This window comes from Bubalus kerabau, chromosome 3 (assembly GCF_029407905.1).
Source record: "Bubalus kerabau isolate K-KA32 ecotype Philippines breed swamp buffalo chromosome 3, PCC_UOA_SB_1v2, whole genome shotgun sequence".
Lineage (NCBI taxonomy): Eukaryota > Metazoa > Chordata > Mammalia > Artiodactyla > Bovidae > Bubalus > Bubalus kerabau.
This window is the reverse complement of record NC_073626.1, coordinates 1660331-1681534: the sequence shown is the minus strand read 5'-3', so window position 1 is coordinate 1681534 and position 21204 is coordinate 1660331. Positions and strand designations below refer to the sequence as shown.

The 21204-nt window shown below is 48.9% G+C and overlaps 1 protein-coding gene and 1 long non-coding RNA gene across 4 annotated transcripts; both read left to right on the top strand.

The window, feature by feature from the left end:
- The first annotated feature begins 282 nt into the window (after positions 1–282).
- LOC129645372 (serpin B9-like) lies at positions 283–10232 on the top strand. Of its 3 annotated transcripts, none has more exons than XM_055570469.1 (8): positions 283–393; positions 1116–1197; positions 1919–2103; positions 3798–3935; positions 4261–4378; positions 5619–5761; positions 7259–7414; positions 7627–10232. In XM_055570469.1, exons 3-8 carry the CDS (start codon positions 1936–1938, stop codon positions 8026–8028), a joined length of 1125 nt encoding a protein of 374 aa, XP_055426444.1. In that variant the 5' UTR covers positions 283–393; positions 1116–1197; positions 1919–1935; the 3' UTR covers positions 8029–10232. The 3 variants fall into 3 exon arrangements, with proteins under 3 accessions (XP_055426444.1, XP_055426446.1, XP_055426445.1); XM_055570470.1 differs by lacking the exon at positions 283–393 and adding an exon at positions 450–687; XM_055570471.1 differs by lacking the exon at positions 1116–1197 and having other exon boundaries at positions 300–393.
- Positions 10233–18686: 8454 nt separating this feature from the next.
- Positions 18687–20928, top strand: LOC129647385 (uncharacterized). Its single transcript, XR_008712294.1, has 3 exons — positions 18687–18830; positions 19839–20211; positions 20309–20928. It is a non-coding gene; the product is annotated as an uncharacterized LOC129647385 (long non-coding RNA).
- Positions 20929–21204: the final 276 nt, after the last annotated feature.

Genomic DNA, 21204 nt, shown 5'->3' with positions numbered 1-21204 from the left:
GAAACCCACTCTGTTTTTTCTCTAGAGCTGAAAGTCAGATCATGAAATAAAGACATGAAAAAACTCCACATCCTGGAGGCCTGGGTCCGCCCCCCCGACCGCCCCCCCCACCCCCACCCCTCCACCCTCCCTGACTCCCACCCCCCCCCGACCCCCACCCCCTACCCCCACCGCGATCCCCACCCTCCACCCCCACCCCGATCCCCACCCTCCGCACCCCGGAGGCCTGGGTCTGTGCAGAACCGGAGCTCCCAGGGCAGTGGGCTGAACCTGGAAGTTGTGGGCGGGGCGGGTTTGGAGGCGGCCCTAACCTTCGGGCCCTGTTCCTGGGGCCTCCTGGACCAAAGACCACTCTGTGCTGGGAGCTGTGAGCATCTGGAGCTGAGGAGGCAGGTGAGCCCCTCCCGCGGGAGAGCGAGCTGAAGGGGAGCCCCAAAGGGGAGCCCCGGCAGGGACTCGGGCTCAGGGCGCGTCTAGAAGGTGGGGCCTGAGAAGCCACTGCGCTGCCACCTGGAGGCAGAAGGGTGACTGCCTGGTTAAAGGATGGGGAGCTGGGTAACGGAGCTTTCAGAGGTCACAGGGCCTCGGAGGGGCTGAAGGGGCTCTCAGGTCTGGCGGGAGGATGAGCCGTGTCTGTCGAGTGTGTTTGAGCCCCAGGGCTGGGCCAGACAAGAGCCCGAGTGAAGGGTAAGGACCGCCTCCGTCTGCCGCAGTGGCGGGAGGTGCGGAGTGGGGACATGTGGGCCAGTCCAGACGCGGCGTCAGGGCCAGCCTGGCTGCAGAGCTTTAAGGGGACAGGAGGCGAGGCTTGGTGGTGGCTGGTGGGGGGCTGGAGCGGGCCGGGAGGACACGGGGCCCTCTCAGGGCCTGAAGCGAGCCGTGGTGTGAGTGAGGGTCTCGTTACCAAGGAAGGATGGCCACAGGTGGGCTGGGGGCTGACGGCTGTGCCGTGTGCGGTTTCGGGTGGGCCGGGGCCACCCTGCCCACCTGCCTGACCCCCTCTGACCTCCCCGCCTCTCCCACGGCCTCAGTGCTCCCCCTGGCTGCACCCCGTCACCCTGACTGTCCTCTCCTGAACCCCTGTCTTTCGTCCTTTCCTCTCCTGTGTCCCTCAGGACCTGGTTTCCAATGTCAGGCTCGGTGTCCACTGGTGGCTGTTGAGGAAAGAAAGGAGGGAACCTTCAAATCCTGTTTCTGGTAAAGAAAGAACTGAAAATTTTAAAAAAGCACAGTGTCTGGGCCCCATGTCCCATGTCTGAGGGTCCCTGAGGGCTGGGAAGCGGAGGGCAGGCGCCCTGAGCTGGGTAGGGGTTCAGGGACACTTGCTGACCATCGGGACCCGAGGCCCGGCTCAGACGGAGCAGCCACTGGAGGTGGAAATTCCTCGCTTCACAGCCCATTTCCTCCCGGATTCCAGCCTGTCTGGCTCCAGTTCAGCTTCTCAAACATTTCTCAGCTATCAGCTGGAAAATGGGGAGACCTGGTCTGCTTCATAACTGAACATCTCCCAGGGATTCCTGGGAGTATGTGCAAGAATACACGGGGCCTTGTGGGGACCTGGCAGAGGGCCGACAGGGCTCTCACGTGGGGTCTCTCCCCTCCTCCTCTCTAGCCCTGTCCTCCCCCTTCTCAGATGGGAAAGGACTGGACTTCACTGCTCCCAGGAGCCCAGCAGTGTGTGTGTGGGTGCGTGCCCCCGTTCGCCACTGGGGTTCATTCCCTGAGGCTCTCAGCCGCTTGACCTGCTGCCGCCAGGACCACACGCAGTGACCTTAACCTTGGACTTCCTATTTGGACAGAAAGCACCGTACACGGATCTTGCTCCATAGACTATTTTGCGCTCCACCCTGAAAGGACAGTGTCCTGTGTCAGGTGGGCAGCATTCAGAGTTACTGAGGGTCTTTCTCTCCGCTCTCAGACTCCAGACCTGGCCTCATGGATGCGCTCTGTGAAGCAAATGGCACCTTCGCCCTCCGCCTTTTAAAGGCCCTGTGTGAAGACCGCCCTTCAGAAAACGTGATTTTTTCTCCTGTGAGCCTCTCCTCGGTCCTGGCCATGGTCCTCCTGGGAGCCAAAGGGGACACCGCTGCCCAGGTGGCCCAGGTGAGCCTGGAGCAGGGACGCTTTCCCGTGTTCTGTCTGCTCGCCCGCTGCACACTGCCTTCTCCAGGCTGCCTGTGGGAGGGTGCGGTGGACAGGGGTGCAGACGCTGGGGCTGCCCAGACACAGGGGCGGAGCTGAGGTCTCCTTCACCAGGGTTTTTCTTGGGTAATCCTTCTCCAGTTAATAGCCTGGATGTGACTATCAAACTTTTGTCTTAATACTTTTATTTTTGCTTAGGAAATGATAATGATTGCTTGAGATCTCAGCAGCTGAGCTCTGTCTCAGTTTGAGAGTACTGATGTTTGTACTAAAACTTATAGCTGTTCGTTGGTGAGAAGGGTAGGTTAATATAGGTATTTCAAGTCAATGATATACCACCATGCTTTCCAGCTGAGTCAGGGGATAACCAGAAATGTGCAAAGAAGGTGCAAAGGCGTGGGCTTTTTACCTGTAGAGATGCCTAGGTGTGAGTTAGCCTAGATGAACAGATACTCAGAAGCATCCGCTCGAGTCGATCCCGTCCCCAGGGAAGTGTCTAGAGCAGACAGAGGAACGGGTGCAGGGGTCGCCCAGAAGGCGGTGTGGTCCTGAGGTGCACACGGGGCCCCCTCACTGCCGGGCGCCTTTCTATTTCACTCTGCCTCTCCGTTCCTCTGAGAACCCTGGACGGTAGTGATTACTCATCGTAATAATTTCCCAGCTTATCTGTGAGGGCCTGAAGGTTGAGGTGTCCAGAGTGGCTCTTTATTCCTGAGGAACTTTATGGTGTGTAGGCAGGCCCGTGAGCCCTAGAGCAGCTTCGTGGGAGAGCTGGTGTGTGGTGTGTCTGGTGTGACGTGGAGTGGGCCTGGCCTTCCTGTGCTGAGGTCACAGGCCCTCAGGGTGCGAACTCCGCCTGGCTGCCTGGCGTGTCTCGGGAAGGGCTCCCGGCCTGCGGGCTGTGGGCTCTGGGCGGCGGCAGACTCTGGAAGCACAGTCTCTGCCACTGTCGTTCATACTCATTTCTCCTCAGATTTTAATGCCTTTATGTGAATCTCTCTCTCTTTTTTTTTTTTTTTTTTGATAAATTTTAGAGTTAAGTTGTCCTACATTTAGGCACACTTACACTGTCCTTAGGATGCAGGATTTTAAAGCAGCTCCTTCTCTGAATTTCTCCAGTCCTTTCATTCTTTCCTCGTTACTCATCTTTAAACAAGGGAGATCAGCTGAGACAGAAAAGCCAACTCTTTTACCTGTTTCTGTTCTACTTTCTGTATCTTCCCCCTCCCCCGTGTTGTCTTGCTTCTCTGCTGCTGCTAAGTCGCTTCAGTCGTGTTCAACTCTGTGCGACCCCAGAGATGGCAGCCCACCAGGCTCCCCCGTCCCTGGGATTCTCCAGGCAAGAACACTGGAGTGGGTTGCCATTTCCTTCTCCAACACATGAAAGTGAAAAGTGAAAGTGAAGTCGCTCACTCGTGTCCGACTCTTAGCGATCCCATGGACTGCAGCCTACCAGGCTCCTCTGTCCATGGGAGTTTCCAGACAAGAGTGCTGGAGTGGGGTGCCAGGGCCTTCTCCAGTATGTACTAAATCCACACTTAAAAGTCGTGTCCTTTTAGGAATATTTTGTAAAGTATTTGAGAAAAAATGCTGGTCACAAAACTTTTAGAAATTGAAGGGCAATATTGATCATTTTAAATTACTTATCTTGATAGGTGCTTTCCTTAAACACAGAGACGGACTTTCACCAGGATTTCCAGCAGCTACTTGTTGAGCTGAACAAGCCTGACACTCAGTACTTGCTCAGGATGGCCAACAGGGTCTTTGGGGAGAAGACGTATGAATTTCTCTCTGTAAGTTCAAGCAACAGAACAGTACACGTTATGATCAAAATGTAGAGGGTGAGAGAAAGACCCCAGAGAACTGACACTTATGAACATGATTTTTAAAACTTGTAATTCTCTAACTGTACTTTGAATTAGTTGAAATTTGACTATTTCTAAAATGCGTTTGTCCATTATGATTATTCATAGCTGAGTTCTCACCTGTTTATAAATGCTGATCTTTTCATATCTAGCAGACTAAGATGATCACCTTTAAGGGATTAATGGTTACTTTAATGTAATATATATACTGTTCAGAATTTTGGAAACTCACTGACCACTCTTCTCTCCAAAGACCTTTAAGGAATCGTGTCTTCGCTTCTACTATGCTGAGCTGGAGCAGCTCTCCTTTGCCGAAGCTGCAGAGCCATCCAGGAAGCACATCAACGCTTGGATCTCAAAGAAGACTGAAGGTCAGCGCTCCATGGTGGCTCCCCCACTTCTGCTCCTCCTGCTCCTCTCGTCCCTGGTCTTTCTGATGGTCAGCACTGTGTGTTTGGGCCCCATGGACTATCTGAACGTTAATGGACTCGCAGAGGTTCTGATCAGATGCTCGGGCTTTCAACAGCAGAGACTTCATCGTTTCCATTCTCCCTGGAGCAGAGTGACTGGCAGGAGCAGAAGCTCACAGGCTGGGCTTGCAGGCTAACATGTCACAGAGAAGCATCGTCTCCCTCGGGCGTGTGTTCTCGCATCGCTGAATGCCGCATCTCTGTCAGAAGGAGCCCGGGGCCGCTTCTGAACAGCCTCTGTGGCCCTCCGTCACACGAGACTGACCCCCTCCTGCTCCTTTCTTGTCTCCTGCCTCCACTCCTGTCCCCAGATGTGATGAGCCTAGACCCGCGACAGGCCCGCTGCAGACCCTCTCTCGGGCTGATGGTTCTGCAGACTGAAATCACTGCACGGGGGTGGGTTGAGCTTCGTTCGCTTCTGTTCCCCAGGGTGTCCTGCTGTGGCCTTGGCCCCATGATGGCTGTGTGATGTTGGGCCCACACAGGCCCCTCTGTACCAATTACACGTGGTAACACTGAGAGCAATGATCCTTCCGCTAGTACATGGACCAGCAGAGAGCAGGAAGTTGTCTTTCCTTCAAGACCTAGCCATCCTTGCCCTGTTTCTCCTCTGCCCTCTCGAGGCGTGAATTAGCAGGGGTGCTCTTAGTTCATTGAAAAGGCTTGACTTGATCTTCGGGGAGAAAGGAGTACCTTTCACGTGCTCCCTGACCTTCTCTGAGAATGTCTGGAGGATCAAATAGTAAAGCCTTTGCTAGAGGCTTCCAGGAGTTTGTCCTTGTGCTGATGGTGTGCCCTCTGAGCCATTCATTGTGGCCTCCTGTGACAAGTCTCCGCGCAGTCCTGGAAGGCTGGCTCTGCATGTGGCCTCTCCAGCCCATCCATCGTTTCCTGTCTGTCTCCACCCACCTGGAGCAGACTTATCCTTGAGTGATGAAGTGGTTCACGTCACCCACTTTGCAGAGGTCCTGAAGCACCGTGATCATAAGCGCCACCCCTGTGTGTGCGTTCCGTGTAGAACAACCCACACTGAGCAAATCTGAAAGGAGGACTTTGGTTCTAGACTACTAATCGGGATTTTCCAATGAGCCTTATCAAGGGTTTTTTCTATCATGCTTTGTATTCTCTACTTCTCCCTAAGGTAAGATTCCAGAGTTGTTGTCTGCTGGCTCCATTAATGCAGAGACCAAGCTGGTTTTGGTCAACGCTGTCTACTTCAGAGGGAAGTGGAGTGAAGAATTCGACAAGGCATACACCAGGGAGATGCCTTTTCGAGTAAACCAGGTGGGGGAAGCTTCTGAACATCCTGAGAATTTGGTGAAAAAACTGAAAAATTTAACTTTGTAAGAGCATAGATCATTGGTTAATAATAATTTGAAACTTCACACATTTCTGAATGAAATTTTAAACTCAGTGGTGAAGAACTCGTGTTGCCTTTAGTCTTTTGCATTTTTTATTGCTCCTAGAGCCTTCAGAACTTCTCATGAAGTCATTGCTGTATGAGTGTGTTCATCCTACATTCAGCCTGAAAGCTCAAGTTTTTCTTTTAAGTCCAAATTGCTCAGATAGAAAGCAAAAAGATGAAGAAGAAATCCAAATTTAAAACCCCCACATGTGTTAGGAAACTGTGATCCAGGTATTACTATGATGGAGGTGGAGGGTGGTGGGGGGGCGGTCTGCAGAGGGAAAGAATAAGAAAATGTATTTCTTTAATCAATTATTTAAAAAATGAGAATAAATACAGACTTGATTTGCTATTAATTAATCTTCAAAAATTCAGTAATCATAGCTTTCTAATAATAAATTTTGACACAGACCTTAGTCTTGACATTGAGGTATAATTTCAATTGAGACAGGCATTAAAATAATTTGCTAACCACTCCCCCACAGCCAGCCCTTATAAAAATGCCATTTTAATGCAATTCAGAAATTTATAGGAGTAAAACACTTTTCTTCCAATACGTATACTGTAAATAATCAGCCTTCTAGTTGCAGAGTGGGAGGGGAGCGCAGCTGGTCATCCACAGCTGGCATGGATTTTAGAAATTTGTTTTAATCTTTTTGATAGATGACCTGTGTCAACCTGTAAAACTGAATTTAGTAAGGGTAGTGTTTCAGTTAACTTCTGTGCACATATAGCACGTCTGTATTTTAAAAAGTTATTTCCTCCAATTGAAGTTTCAGAATTGGTACAGTTGTGTTTAAATGCATGAAGACCCATATGGTTCTTTTTTTTTTTTTTTACCATGCAGCACAGCATGTGGGATCTTAGCTTCCTGAGCAGGAATTAAACCCTGCCACGCCTGCAGTCTAACCTCCGGGCCCCCGGAGAACCTCCCTCCCGGCTCCTTGCACTTGTCACACTGTTTTCCGAGCCTGTCTGCATTTCTGGACTGGACTGCTGTGAAACTCTAAGGTTTCATAAAACATTTTTCTAATTAAACAGCAGTGATTTTCATCAGATTCTATTGTTTCATTAGATATATTTACTGGGCATCTTTTAGCTCTGGAAATCTGACTTCCTTTCTGAGCACAGCAGAGCACCACATTTATTTTGCTGAATGAACCATCTTTCCCAGGCCAGCACCGGTGTGCTGACGACAGGTGCCTTGTGATGGGAGCAGGGAGAAGCTGCTGGACAGTTTGTAGCACTAATCAGGGCACGGATGCCGTTTCCATCGGGGGTTCCGCACACCCCTCCATCCGCCACCTCTCCCGGAGACGGTGCTGCCTCCTCCGATGATCTGCGTCTGATTCCGGGTCATCTGTTTACTCCTGCAGAAGGAGCAAAGGCCAGTGCAGATGATGTTTCAGGACAGGGAGTTCAGACTGGCCCGCATAAAGGAGGTGCAGGCCCAGGTGCTTGAGCTGCCGTACGCTGGTGAGGAGCTGAGCATGCTGGTGCTGCTCCCCGACGACCACGTGCCTCTGAGCTTGGTGAGTGTCCTGCGCGCCCTTCCTGCCCGGCTGGCCCTCGAGCCCCTCCTCCCGCTCTTGGGCGTACTAGCTCGGGTACCAGAGCACAAGATGGCACACCTGTCTGCCAGGTGACTCGGGGTGGGGGGGGGGGGGCGGGGGGGCCCTCCGGGAAAGGAGACTCAGGGCTGCCTGACGTTGCTGAACCCCAAAGTCAAATTCTGGCCTTTCAGGTGGAGAAACATCTCACTTGGGAGAAGTTCCTCGCCTGGACCCAGCCTGACTCCATGAAGAAGACCCAGGTGTCTGTCTTCCTCCCGAAATTTAAGCTGGGGAAGACCTACAACATGCGGCCGGTGCTCTCGGGCCTGCGGGTGGCTGAGGCCTTCCAGCCGGGCCGGGCTGACTTCTCAGGCATGTCGCATGGCAGAGGCCTGTGTCTGTCTGCTTTGGCCCACAGGAGCGTGGTGGAGGTGAACGAGGAGGGCACGGAAGCCGCGGCCGCCTCGGCCGCGATCGAGGTCGACTGCGGCCTGGACCAACCCCGGTTCTGTGCCGACCACCCCTTCCTGTTCTTCATCAGACACAATGGCTCCCGCAGTACTCTCTTCTGCGGCAGGTTCTCCTCCCCGTAGAGGTGTGCGTGCCGTGCCTGCCCACCCTGCCCTCCCTGTGTCCCCAGGGCCTGAGCAGCTCCCAGCCTGAATGACCCACCAGCACACCCTTACTTCTCCTCCAGGCTGAGCCCCGAACGGGGATTGAGGGCCAGTAGACCTCAGTGAGACGCAGCCTGAATCCCGTAGGATGGCGGGCAAAGCACTCCGTGGGCCGCAGACTCACTTCCCACTCACTCCCGCGTGCGTTTCTTTCTGGTTGCACTGTGTTCTCTTCCTGGTCACCTGCTTGCCTTAGCCTGTTTCGGTATTCATCCAGGCCACTAGCTGTCACCACCGTTTGATAGATTTCCTGGTGCTTGTGCTTTTTAGGAGCGTTCCGTAATGCGTATTTATTTTTTTGGCTGGGTAGCCCATGGGATGTCAGTTTCCCGACCATGGATGGAACCCACGGCCCCTGAGATGGAAGCTTGGCTTCCTTTCCATTGACCTGCCTGGGAACTCCCTCTTTAATGCCCATCTTATCTTTCTTTGACATTCACTGGTCACCATGAATATTGCCAACCCTGCATCAGGCCCTGGGGAAGGAAGTAGGAGGGTGTGGACCTCTGACTCCTGCCCCCATGGCAGAGGTAGGCAGCTCTGAGGACCACCAGGCTGGACTAGGTCCTGCCTCTAGGTTACCATGTGACCACTGGAAGGATCACACATTTCCTCGTGTTACTGTATTTCTCCACTTCCAACTCTAACGGGAAAAATCACATTCAACCCTTAAAGCTCATTTCCAATGTCATCTTCTCTGAGAGTTGTTTCCTTTCCTGCAAAACCAGAGGTACGTCTTTGTACCCACACTGCCCCTTGGGAGATGGCACGTCTCTGACAGTAGCTCTTTGTATATTGCCCGTCTGTGTTTTCTGGCTTTAAGGCCCTTGGGGATGGGGCTGTGTTTTATGCATCAGGGTGTCACTTAGAGTGCATGGATAAGCAATTTGATGATGAGCTCTGTGACTTTAAAAAAAAGGATTAGAAATCAGTTTTTCTAATTGATAAATAATAAAAACAATTTATTGAAAAAACAATTTATTGTTTTTTTAATAATTTTTTTATTGAGGTGAAATTTATAAAACCTAAAATTACCATTTTAAAGTGAATGACACACTGGTGTTTAGTCTGTTAGCACTGTTGTTCAACCACCACACTGATTTAGTTCCAAATATTTTTCATCTCCCTGTATCCACTAAGCAGTTACTCCCCATTCCCTGCTTCTCCCAACCCGTGGCAACCACCATCCTGCTTTCTATCTCCATGGATTTTCCTGTGCTGGCAATTTCATGTAAGCTGAATCATGCATGACCTCTTTTGTGTCTGGCCTCTTTCATCTCACATAATGCGTATTAAAAAGCAGGGGCATCACTTTGCCAACAAAGGTCCATATAGTCAAGTAGTCATGTACAGATGTGAGAGTTTGGACCATAAAGATGGTGCCCAAGAATTGATGCTTTTAAACTACGATGTTGGAGAAGACTCTTGAGAGTCCCTTGGACTGCAAGGAGATCAAAACAGTCCATCCTAAAGAAAATCAATCCTGAATATTCATTGGAAGGACTGAGGTTGAAGCTGAAGCTCCAATACTTTGGTCACCTGATGTAAAGAGCTGACTCATTGGTAAAGACCCTGATGCTGGGAAAGATTGAGGGCAGGAGGAGAAGGGGACGACAGAAGATGAGGTGGCTGGATGGCATCACTGACTTGATGGACATGAGTTTGAACAAGCTCCAGGAGATGGTGAAGGACAGGGAATCCGGGCATGCTGCAGTCCATGGGGTCGCAGAGTCAGACATGACTGAGCGACTGAACAGCAACAAAATGTGTTCAAGATTCATCCATGTTATAGCAGATGTCAGCAGTTCACCCTTTTTTGTGATTGAGTAATATTCCATTGTATGCAAAGAGCACATACTGTTTGTCCAACCATCCACTGATGGACACTTGGTAAGTTTCCACTCTTGGTTCATTGTGAGCAATCCTGCTATGAACATGCATATACATGTATTTATTTGAGTATTTGCTTTTCATTCTTTTGGGTACATTACTAGGGGAAGTTGCTGGGTCAAATGGTGATTTCATGTTTAACCCTTTGTGGAAATACCAACGTGCGTTCCACTGTGGCTACTCTCCACTCTTGTATGAGGGTTCCAGGTTCTTCACAGTCTTACCAATGTCTGTTATCTCCTTTCTTTTAAAAGTATTAAAAGAAAGTGGGTAAGAAGTGATACCTCACTGTGGTTTTCATTTGCATTTCCCTAACGTCTAATACAGAGAACGCAATGGCACCCTGCCGGGGTCCAGCCCCAGCTGATCCAGGGTATTCGAAGGAGAGACGGCGTAGGCGAGGGTCAGGGAACAACTGCTTAATTAAACGTTAATTAAGGATATAAAGAGTAATAGAATGAGGATAGCTCAGTAGGAAAATTCAGTGGAGAAAAGAGGCTGAGTAGCTTGGTTTACGTGGGGGACCAATAAAACTTCAAGACAAGAAGTTTGCACCACTTACGTAGGCCGCAGGCATCCTTCCGTTCTCCCAAAGGAGAGGAGACACTGAGGCCTCCCCGGTTGGATCTTAGAAGCCCAGGCATAATTAGTAAGCTTGGTGGGTTCCGTGCTCCAGATGGAGACTCAACCAGAGTGAGAGAGAGAGAGACATGGGGAGACCAGTATTTCGAGAAACTGATCCCCATTCTTTATTTTCCATGGTCTACTTTTATACACTGAGATGTTATGCAAAAGTCACGCGGGTCAGCAGTCCTGACTTTTATCAAAGTCAGGTGCTTCATACAAATGTATACAGAGGTCTTAGGGATGTTACATCATCTTCTGGCCAGGGGGCCTGCTGACAATTTATGACCCTCTCCTTGTGACAGCGGTCAGTCAACCAGGACACTTATTTCTCCAGGGGTGATTATTCTTGAAACAGACGCCACCCAAACAAAGTTACATTCCTATAGGGTGAGGGTGTAGTGGGTTTTAGTTAAGGAAAGAATTTACTTAGCCTAAGGTCTAACGTGATTTATATCAAAGGTTTATACTTATTTCTTCTATATATTCATTAATGTGTATAAGGGCAGGGGATGTGGAGACTTAGCAGTAAACATTGGCTCAACAAATGAAAAACCCTTCACCAATACGATTTCTAATCAGCCCATTATACTTATACTAATAATTTTCTAACTTTTCTAAAGAACCTGTTTTTAGAAGGTTTAAAGCATCTCGTGCCTCTCACGGTTGGGAGGCTGTGAGCAATCACATGTGGCCGGACAAGCCTGTCAGGCAGGCCAGAGAACCTTCAGAGGAGTTTGTAGGTTGAAACATTCCTATCACACCTAGGAATTATTATTAACTGGAGCTCTAAGTTAACTCCTTCTCCGAAAGAGGTGGTGGGGGACAGCCCCCCGTAAAGTCAGAGGTGTAGGTGAGAGCACAAAGTAGTAAAGTAGGCAGGCTCTGGTTATGGGGGTAGATGCTCGAGGATTTCCAGGGGGACTCCTGAGGCTCAATCCCGCCTTTGCGTATGTCGAGCCTCCTTCCTCATGACCTTTGCCATGGGTGGAGTGCCTCACGCCGGCCCCCAACAGCACCCCACTCCAGTACTCTTGCCTGGAAAATCCCATGGGCGGAGGAGCCTGGTAGGCTGTAGGCCATGGGGTCGCGAAGAGCCGGACACAACTGAGTGACTTCCCTTTCACTTTTCACTTTCATGCATTGGAGAAGGCAATGGCAACCCACTCCAGTGTTCTTGCCTGGAGAATCCCAGGGACAGGGGAGCCTGGTGGGCTGCCGTCTATGGGGTTGCACAGAGTTGGACATGACTGAAGCGACTTAGCAGCAGCAGCAGCAGCAACATCTAATGATGTTGTGCGTTTTTTCACGTGCTTACTGACCATTTGTATATGTCTTCTTTGGAGAAAAGTGTGTTCAAGTCCTTTGTTCGTTTTTTCATTGGGCTGTTGGTCTTTTTGCTGTCAAGTTGTAAGGGTTCTTTATATATTCTGGATGTTAGGCCTTTATCAGATTTGTGATTTGCAAGTAATCTCTCCCATTCTGTAGGTTATATTTTCCCTTTCTTGATAATGTCCCTCGATCCACAGAAGTTTTAATTCAATGAGGTTGAGTTTATCTATTTTTTCCCTTTTGTTGCTTATATTTTTGGTGTCACAGCTAAGAATCTATTGCCCTATCCAAAGTCATGAAGATTTACAGCTGTTTTTTTTTTTCCCTAAGACTTTTATGGTTTTAAGTTTTATATTTAGATTGTTAATCTATTTGATATCTGTGATATGAGGTAGGTGTCCAACTTAATATTTTTGCATATTTCTTTGTGGTGTTTTATTGATGAATAATATTTTCCCTGTAATAAAATTCAGGCTTTCCCTTAGTGATTTCTACCCTGCTTTCTGCTCTCAGTATTGGAATTAGCTTCCCACTGAGAAACCAATTAGTCACCTATTTTTTCTTCTGTATTTTTCTACTTTTTAAACCAATTAACTGTTTAATCTGTCACTATTTTTTTGTGTTGTTGACATTCAGGAGAAAATATGACTTGGTTTATTTATAAATAGCCAAGTTCTCAACATTATTTGTGAAACAATCTGCTTTCCTCCAGCCATCTATTGTTTTCATCTTTTTTCTTCCGTGTTGTTGCCTGAAAAAACAGCAACCTAAAAAACTGAGTTATGTTTTATTTGGTGAAAATTTTTAGGACTTGGGCCCTGGAGGCAGCATCTCAAGTGACCCTGAGAGCACCGCTCTGAGGAGGTGGAGGTTGGAGCCAGGCTATATAGAAGGTTTGCAACAAAGGGCCGGTGGTCTTCAATGTCAAAAGTTTTTTTGTAAATTAAAGCAAACCAGATAATCCAAGTTAAGGGATTTGAATTTAGTGCTTTTCCATGTATAGGGAGGTTCAAGAGTCTGGCTGGCTGACATCGCTCCTGTGCCGTGTGCCTCAGCTCTCTGGGGTCAGGATCCTGTGTTTCCACATCCTGAGTCGCTCAGGGCTCACCGTAGGCAGTGGCTATGGTCTGCTGGCTGCTAACTGGCAGGTAATCTTCCTTCCCGAGCGCCCGTGGGGCTCACCAGGCGACGCTGGAGGCCTGCAGTCACTGACGGCTGACATCCTTGTTTACTGATATGGCAGCAAACGTTCTGTTTCTTGGTTGAAACACCAATATAACAGTCATTGAAGACTCAAATCATATAAATATTCACCTATATTTTTCTTTAGCGTTTTTGTCATTTTATTCCTCATTATTAATTCGCTTTGGAATTTATTTCAAAGTAACGTGAGAAACCAATTTTTAAAAACCTTTATTTATTCTTGATTGAAGGATAATTGCTTTACAAAATTGTTTATGAAGAAACCAAATTTTTAAGGTAATAAATTTTTTGTGTTTATTAAAAATAGTGAAGATATTAGTTAATTCAGTTTTCTTGAATAAAGACATGATAAAGTGAAAGTGAAAGTCATTCAGTCATGTCTGACTCTTTGCGACCCCATGGACTATCCAGTCCATGGGATTCTCCAGGCCAGAATACTGGAGTGGGTGGCTTTTCCCTTCTCCAGGGGATCTTCCCAACCTGGGGATGGAACCCAGGTCTCCCGAATTGCAGGCAGATTCTTTACCAGCTGAGCCACCAGGGAAGCCCAGGACATGATGGGATTTACCCCAAATGCCCTGCGTGACCAGCAGGGAGTCCAGGAAGCTCTTAAATTGTCCTTTTACTAATTCACCCCTGATGAGTCATACAAGCATGTGAACATGACATTTTTCTGACAGCTTGTCTTCACGGCACTTCTGTGGGCTTGAGGTCAGGAGTTGGTGATGAGGAATAAAGGTATTAGGTTCTTGTCAAAACCAGTCACAGGCTGTTGTCGGTAACTCAGCAACTGAGTCTGGCAGATTGGTGGCTCTGTGGCCTTCTTTCTGATATGTAACTACAAGGGGAAGGGAGTGTTACAAGCACAAGCAAAGGATCAGTTCAGTTCAGCCACTCAGTAATGTCTGACTCTTTGCGATCCATGAACCGCAGCACGCCAGGCCTCCCTGTCCATCACCAACTCCCGGAGTCCACCCAGACTCACGTCCATCGAGTCAGTGATGCCATCCAGCCATCTCATCCTCTGTCGTCCCCTTCTCCTCCTGCCCCCAATCCCTCCCAGCATCAGAGTCTTTTCCAATGAGTCAACTCTTCGCATGAGGTGGACAAAGTACTGGAGTTTCAGCTTTAGCATCATTCCTTCCAAAGAACACCCAGGGCTGATGTCCTTCAGAATGGACGGGTTGGATCTCCTTGCAGTCCAAGGGATTCTCAAGAGTCTTCTCCAACACCACAGTTCAAAAGCATCAATTCTTCCACGCTCAGTTTTCTTTTTAGTCCAGCTCTCGCATCCATACACGACCCCTGGGAAAGCAGAGGACGGTAGGTGCTAAAAGAAGCGCTCGCAGGCTTGAGGGCGGGGGGGTGCAGAGAAGCGAGCGTAGTCACAGATGCGCACTTAGGAGCAGTTAAAGCAAAAATACCCCAAACCTAGGAACGTTCAGGCCTGCTCATTCTTCTCTTTATCTTTCCTCTTCTTCCTTTTCTCTGAGACAGTAGGCAGGTGTACAGACACGTGAGAGATTCTTTCCCATGCCAACCATTACCGACGGGGTGTCCAGAACTCCACTCAACATGTACTTTCTGCCTGCAGCTAGTGTGTTCTTACAGGTTAAGAGCTCAGGAGGGAGACTCCAGTGCCAATTTGAAGGCCAGGATACTGCATTCTTACCAGCTTACTGCCCCACAGCCCACCCCTTCCTGCTTCAATAACTGGCAAGAATGACTCACAGAACTCAGGAAGGCGCTTTCCATACCATCATGCTTTGCCCTGAGGAATAGAGCCGCCGAGGCTGGGTGTAGGGAGGGCCACACGGTTTCCAGGCTGTCCCTGGGCACCACCCTCTGTGCGTTCACCCACCTGGGAGTTCCCCGGGGTCCCTCATTTAGGGGTTTCCTGTGAGCATGATGGCTTCATCATCAGCCACGTGTTTGGCTCAGTCTCCAGCCCCTCTCCCTTCCAAGGAGGTCGGGGTGGAGCTGAAGATTCCAACTCTCGGATCACCTGGGTTTTAGGAGCTCCGTGCCAGGAACTGGGGACAAGGACCAAGTGTGTGCTTTATTATATCCCAACCTCAGTGAAAAACCACCTCTTCAGGAGCCTGGAAAAGGACAGGGTGACTAGTGACGGGCCAGGTGCTAAGTGAGCACCATGCAGGATGTCCCACTTTGAAGGACCCTGAGTCCCGCCTCCCAGCAGAAGGGACTGAAGGGCCCCAGCGGCTGCCCTGGGCACACGGCAGCCTCCATCCTCTTCACAGCGTGGTCCTGCATGTACGACAGTCTGGGATGCTTAGAGACTGACTGGCTCACCGGTGTGATTTTTAGGTTTTTCACGTCTCAGAAAAAGTTATCAACTCTCTAGGGATTGAAAGTGAAAGTGGCTCAGTCCTGTCCAACTTTTGTGACCCCATGGACTATACAGTCCATGGAATTCTCCAGGCCAGAATACTGGAGTGGGTAGCCTTTCCCTTCTCCAGGGGATCTTCCCAACCTTGAGATCGAACCAGGTCTCCTGCATTGCAGGCAGATTCTTTACCAGCTGAGCCACCAGGGAAGCGCATCCTCTAAGGATTAGAAGGATCGTTTTATTACTGCTCTTTCCCCTAGGCCTTTAGAGTCTTGCCTTTAGCTGTTTTATCCGAACAAGCCAGAGGCATCCAAGCAACACATGCATGCCTGGGAGGCAGAAAGGGCTGAGGGGAGAGATTTAATTTTTCTGTTGTTATTAGGAGTTCTATGGATATTTCTGCCACACATAAAATGGTGAGATTACTACATAAGGGAAAGTTTTGTTTTTAATTATTCCTGAAGACATAAACAGAAATTTTACAGCAATAACTCAGCAAATGAGTTTCTGTTCGGTAATTAGCAAAGCATTGACATGCCTCATTGTTCAGTGATGTGCTCACAAGAGCCAAAATCTGCCTAGTATTTGAAGCTGTTTCCTCCTTTTTTTTATTAAAGTGTAGTTGATTTACAATATTGTGTTAGTTTCTTGTGTGTAGCAAAGCAATTCAGTTACACATACATATATTCTTTTTCATGATGGGTTATGAAAAGATACTGAATATGGTTCCTTGTGCTACACAGCAGCACACTGCTATTTATTTAGTTGTGTTAGGGAGGTAGAATAGGGAAAAGGAGTCCAAAATGGCGGTGGCTAAAAGACAAGGAAGGTCAAAGGAAGGTCTGAGGACCAGAGTGAAAACTTCAGGCAGAACGAACAGCACTCCTGGCTAAGCCCAATTTGCATAGGGCAGGCCCAGGTGGAAGAAAAAACATATAAAAGGAGGAGCCAAAGCGCTTTCTCTCGGACTCTCTCTCCCGCGTGCATGAGCGAGCTCTCTCTCTTTCTCTCTCTCTTTCTCCCTCCCCACGCACTCCTCCACTCCCTTCTGTTCAAGTCTTGGATTCTCCTGCTATCTTCTAAATAAAATGGAGCTGTAACACTGATTTGCCTAAGAGCTGTAACACGGTTTGTCCAAGACCCGAGAGCTGTGATGCGCCGAAGGCTTTAATGTCCGTCGCTCCAAATCTTTGTTGTGACGAGACAAAGAACCGAGGAACATACACTCACGTGACATCTATGGTGCCGTGACTCGGATTTAACCTGGCTGAAACAACCTCCGCGCGGAAGAGGCCAAGCACAGCAGGAGCCCAATTCAGCGAAGCTCCCGCGCTAGAAGCAGAAGGCGAAGAAACCCAGCGCAGGGGAAGGCCCATCGTGCTGGAAACCGGGACAGTGAAAAACGAACTCAGCAGAAAGCTCACGCAGCCCAGTCTCAGATTCCAGAAGACCTCCAGTTAAGGTAAGAGGTCCTCGCTCCTATGGCTGGAGGGACCTTAACAATCTCTCGTTTCTTGTTTCCTCGAGCCTCCCTACAGGAGGGCGGCAGGGGCACAACTGAGGACTCTGGAGAGGCTGCTCCTCAGCACGTCCCGAAGGCGCTCTCTGCTGAGCCCCAGTGGCTGTTACCCCAGCCGGTGGGACAGATGTCACGCGAGTGTATGTTCCTCGGTTCTTTGTCTCGTCACAACAAAGATTTGGAGCGACGGACATTAAAGCCTTCGGCGCATCACAGCTCTCGGGTCTTGGACAAACCGTGTTACAACTCTTAGGCAAATCAGTGTTACAGCTCCATTTTATTTAGAAGATAGCAGGAGAATCCAAGACTCAAAGAGAAGAGAGTGGAGGAGTGCGTGGGGAGGGAGAAAGAGAGAGAGAGAGAGTCCGAGAGAAAGCACTTTGGCTCCTCCTTTTATATGTTTTTTCCTCCACCTGGGCCTGCCCTATGCAAATTGGGCTTAGCCAGGAGTGCTGTTTGTTCTGCCTGAAGTCTTCACTCTGGTCCTCGGACCTTCCTTGTCTTTTAGCCACCGCCAATTTCCCTATTCTACCTACCTAACAGTTGATACATAGTAGTATGTGTGTGTATATATATATATATATATATATAGCGTATTTATTAGGACTTCCCTGGTGGCTCAGGCGGTAAAGTGTCTGCCTACAGTGCGGGACACCCGTGTTCAACCCCTGGGTCGGGAAGATCCACTGGAGAAGGAAATGGGAACCCACTCCAGTACTCTTGCCTGGAAAATTCTAAGGACAGAGGAGCCTGTGGGGCTACAGTCCATGGGGTCGCAAAGAGTCAGACATGACTGAGCCACTTCACTCAGTGTATTTATTATCCCTTTTTTAAAAGCTTAGTTTAACAAATACACTGAATGTTGACTTCTGACCCAGATGCTGAGATATAAAAATGAGAAGAAAAAAAAAAAAGAGAACTGGTTTGATCCTTGGGTCAGGAAGATCCCCTGGAAAAGGAAATGGTGACCCACTCCATTACTCTTACCTGGAAAATCCCCATGGACAGAGGAGCCTGGTGGGTAGTCCATGGGGTTGCAAAGAGTCAGACATGACTGAAGCAGCTGAGGGCACGCACATGTGCACACACACACACACAAACACACACACACGATTGTTGACTGACATTACAGGTGGGAGGGACTCCTGCATCCGATACTCGACCCTGCCTTCCACTGGGAACTGCCTCCTCACTGGGCATCCTCAGGGGTCCAGTAGGACCCTCCTCCCAGGGGTTGTGCAGGGAGGACTGACTATTTCAGTGTCTCCCCAGCCCTGGGGGCCGTACCTGGGACAGAGCAGGTCCTGGGGAGTCACGGGTCCAAGCGCAGACACCCGCCTTCCGTGGGATTCTCGCTGCCACTCCTGTACCTTGCGGCGCCTTCTCCCCACACACTGGATCCCGCCACACCTGGGGAGGCAGGGTTCTCTCATCCTGCTGGCCCCTCGGTCTCCAAAAGCTCTGCCTGTGAAGCCAGAGACAGCTACAGCCTCACCACTCCCAATCTGCCCATTTCTTGGACAGATATTTCTCAGTTTTATGAACTACTTAATATTGTTCTTCTATTCATTCCCAACTTTTTTTTGAAAAGATTGCAGTTTGCATTCTTGCAGAGACAACAGCTGGAACTCTCCAAACTCCTACTCGTTAATACTTTCAAACACTCTGTGAAAACGCAGGGATCGCGTGCCGGATTCCAGCTCCAGCAGCCAGGGATTCAACCTGAAGAGATGGATGGTGTTGGCGATGATGATGTAGCCTCTGACTCTTACTACGGAACTACATGTTTATTTCAAGCTTCAGGTTCTCTTTTATACTTTGACAAAAGCATTAGGTCAGAGGTTTGACATTTTTAGTTTCCCCCACCCACATTTACTGTACTTAACTTGTGATTACATTGTAACTCATGCTACATTCCTCAGTTTATTTCTTATCTTTCTAAATCTTGTTCACCCCTAGCATCAGTGGGAGATCATTATTAAGCTTATTATCTCATAAAAAGGCTTCTAGCTATTCTTAATTAATCCTAAACTCTAAACTCAGCAAACTTCTTTTGCCATAAGCATTCCACTCACAAACAGTTCTCAGATAATATCCTTCCCATGGCCTTAAGCTGCAGCCTACATGCTCATCCTGGGACATTCTTTGTAAAGATCCTTGAACAAACGTCAATGGTTATTTTATAGATTATTTTCTGGGCACAACTGTAGAAGGCTTTGTGCTTTCTCATGCTTCTCTCAAGCACCTTAACATTCTTTCCAGCCAACTCAACTGAAGAAAGGAAAGAACAAGTCAGACTCACAAGGCCTAACTCCTTCATCCCAGGGCCGTGCCTGCGAGATGAGGAGAGGGGGTTGGGGCCGTGCCTCCATTTTGTCAGTAATGCCTGACGCGGCTCCTGACAATCACGGTTTGATGGCAACAGCAAATGTATGTGAATTTGGCTTCTAGGCATGAGGACCACAAGAGTTTGAGGAGGTGGCCCTCAGCTCAGAGAGTGTTCTTGTGTGTGCTATCCCACGTCTGTGGTTTAATATTACTGAGACCCATCCCCTTTCTTTCCTTGTTCTTTTCTTTTTAAAGACAAAACTGTAGAGGTATCACCTCTCAATTCAGTTGATTTATTGACAAAACTGGTCCTCCTTAATGCTACATACTTCAAAGGAAGCCGTCTAAGGAGTTTGATTTAAAAAAAGCCTAATGGAGAAAAGCTTTGTCAATTAGAAGACGAGGCTGTGTCTGCTTGTGCAGAAATTGTCTAGAAACACTGGGGTCTCTTTTGGGCCGAACTGTGTCCCCTCCAACCCCCAGGACCTCAGAATGTGAAAGTGGAATTTGGAGATGCCTTTAAAGAGGTCGTTAAGGTAAAATGAGGTCACATGGCTGGGCCCTGAGCCGATATGACTGCTGTCCTTTTAAGAAGAGGAAACGGCACAGATGCCCAGAGGGAAGATAACAAAGACACGTGGAGAAGATGCCCTCTATGAGCCAAGGAGAACAGCGATCAGAAGGATCCAGCCTTCCTGGCGCCTTGACCTTGGATGTCCAGCCTCCAGAGCTGAGATGATAAATTTCTGTTGTTTAAGCTCCAGAGTCTGTGCTACTTTGTTACGGCAGTCACAAGAAAACAATTTCAGATTTCAAGAATCACAATGATTTCTTTTGGGTTTCTCCATGCAAATAAGTACCTAAGCACAGAAATGATTCTGTTAATTTGCATCATATTAGTGTTCTCGGTCAAGTTGATATTTTTAATATGTTTTTTTTTTTCTTTCAATCAGCTGGTGGCAATCGTCTGGTTTCAGTTTTGCCTGCTTTCTTTAGAATGTGAACAGAGGCTGATGTGTCATGTCCTGAGCGGGCGAGATGCAGGCAGGGGTCCTAGGGGCACCCCCTGGGGTTGAGGAGCTGAGCGAGGTCATTCCTCACCTGACGACCATGAGGACCCAAACGTCTGAGTCATCCCTCGGTGGGGTGCTCTGTACACCCACATCTAAAATACACCCTCTGAGCACCAGGTCTTGGACTTAGAGATGGTCTGAAAATTAAATGCAACTTCAGCTGTGACAGAGAAAGGCCAACCCATTTTCTGAGGTGCTGGGATCCCGTCCTGGGGGAGGATGGGCGGCGTCCAGCTCTCGGGGTGCCTTTCACATGGAGCTGGATGCATGCGACCTCCCGGATCTGGGGAACTGTGGCCCTTCCCGTCCGGCTCAGACCTGACACCTGGCTGCGACCTGCTGAGGTGGTGAGAGACACAGAGTCCTGTTCTTCAAGGCGCTCACAACTTACAAAAGGGAAACAAACCCACCTTTAATACGAGAGAGAGCTTGGTGAGAAAACATACTTGTGGAGCACTTTACAACTTAGGAAGCACTGTTAACCAACATTTATTAAATATTTACATTTACATTTGATTTTCATAATAACTCCTGGACACAGGTAAAGTAAGAACCCTTCACTGTACAAATAAGGAATTGAGGACAAAGAGCTTAGTAATTTGTCTAAGACGGCACAGGTAGTTAAGTGGCAAAAATGGGACACAAACTGAGGTGTTTGATTACAGAGAGAGATAAGACAGGAGGGCGGAGGTTAAAGAGAAACCTGAAGACGCAGGCTGATGGGCTGAGCCTCGGGTGGAGCAGGGGCGGGGCAGGGGACGACCCAGATAGGGGTC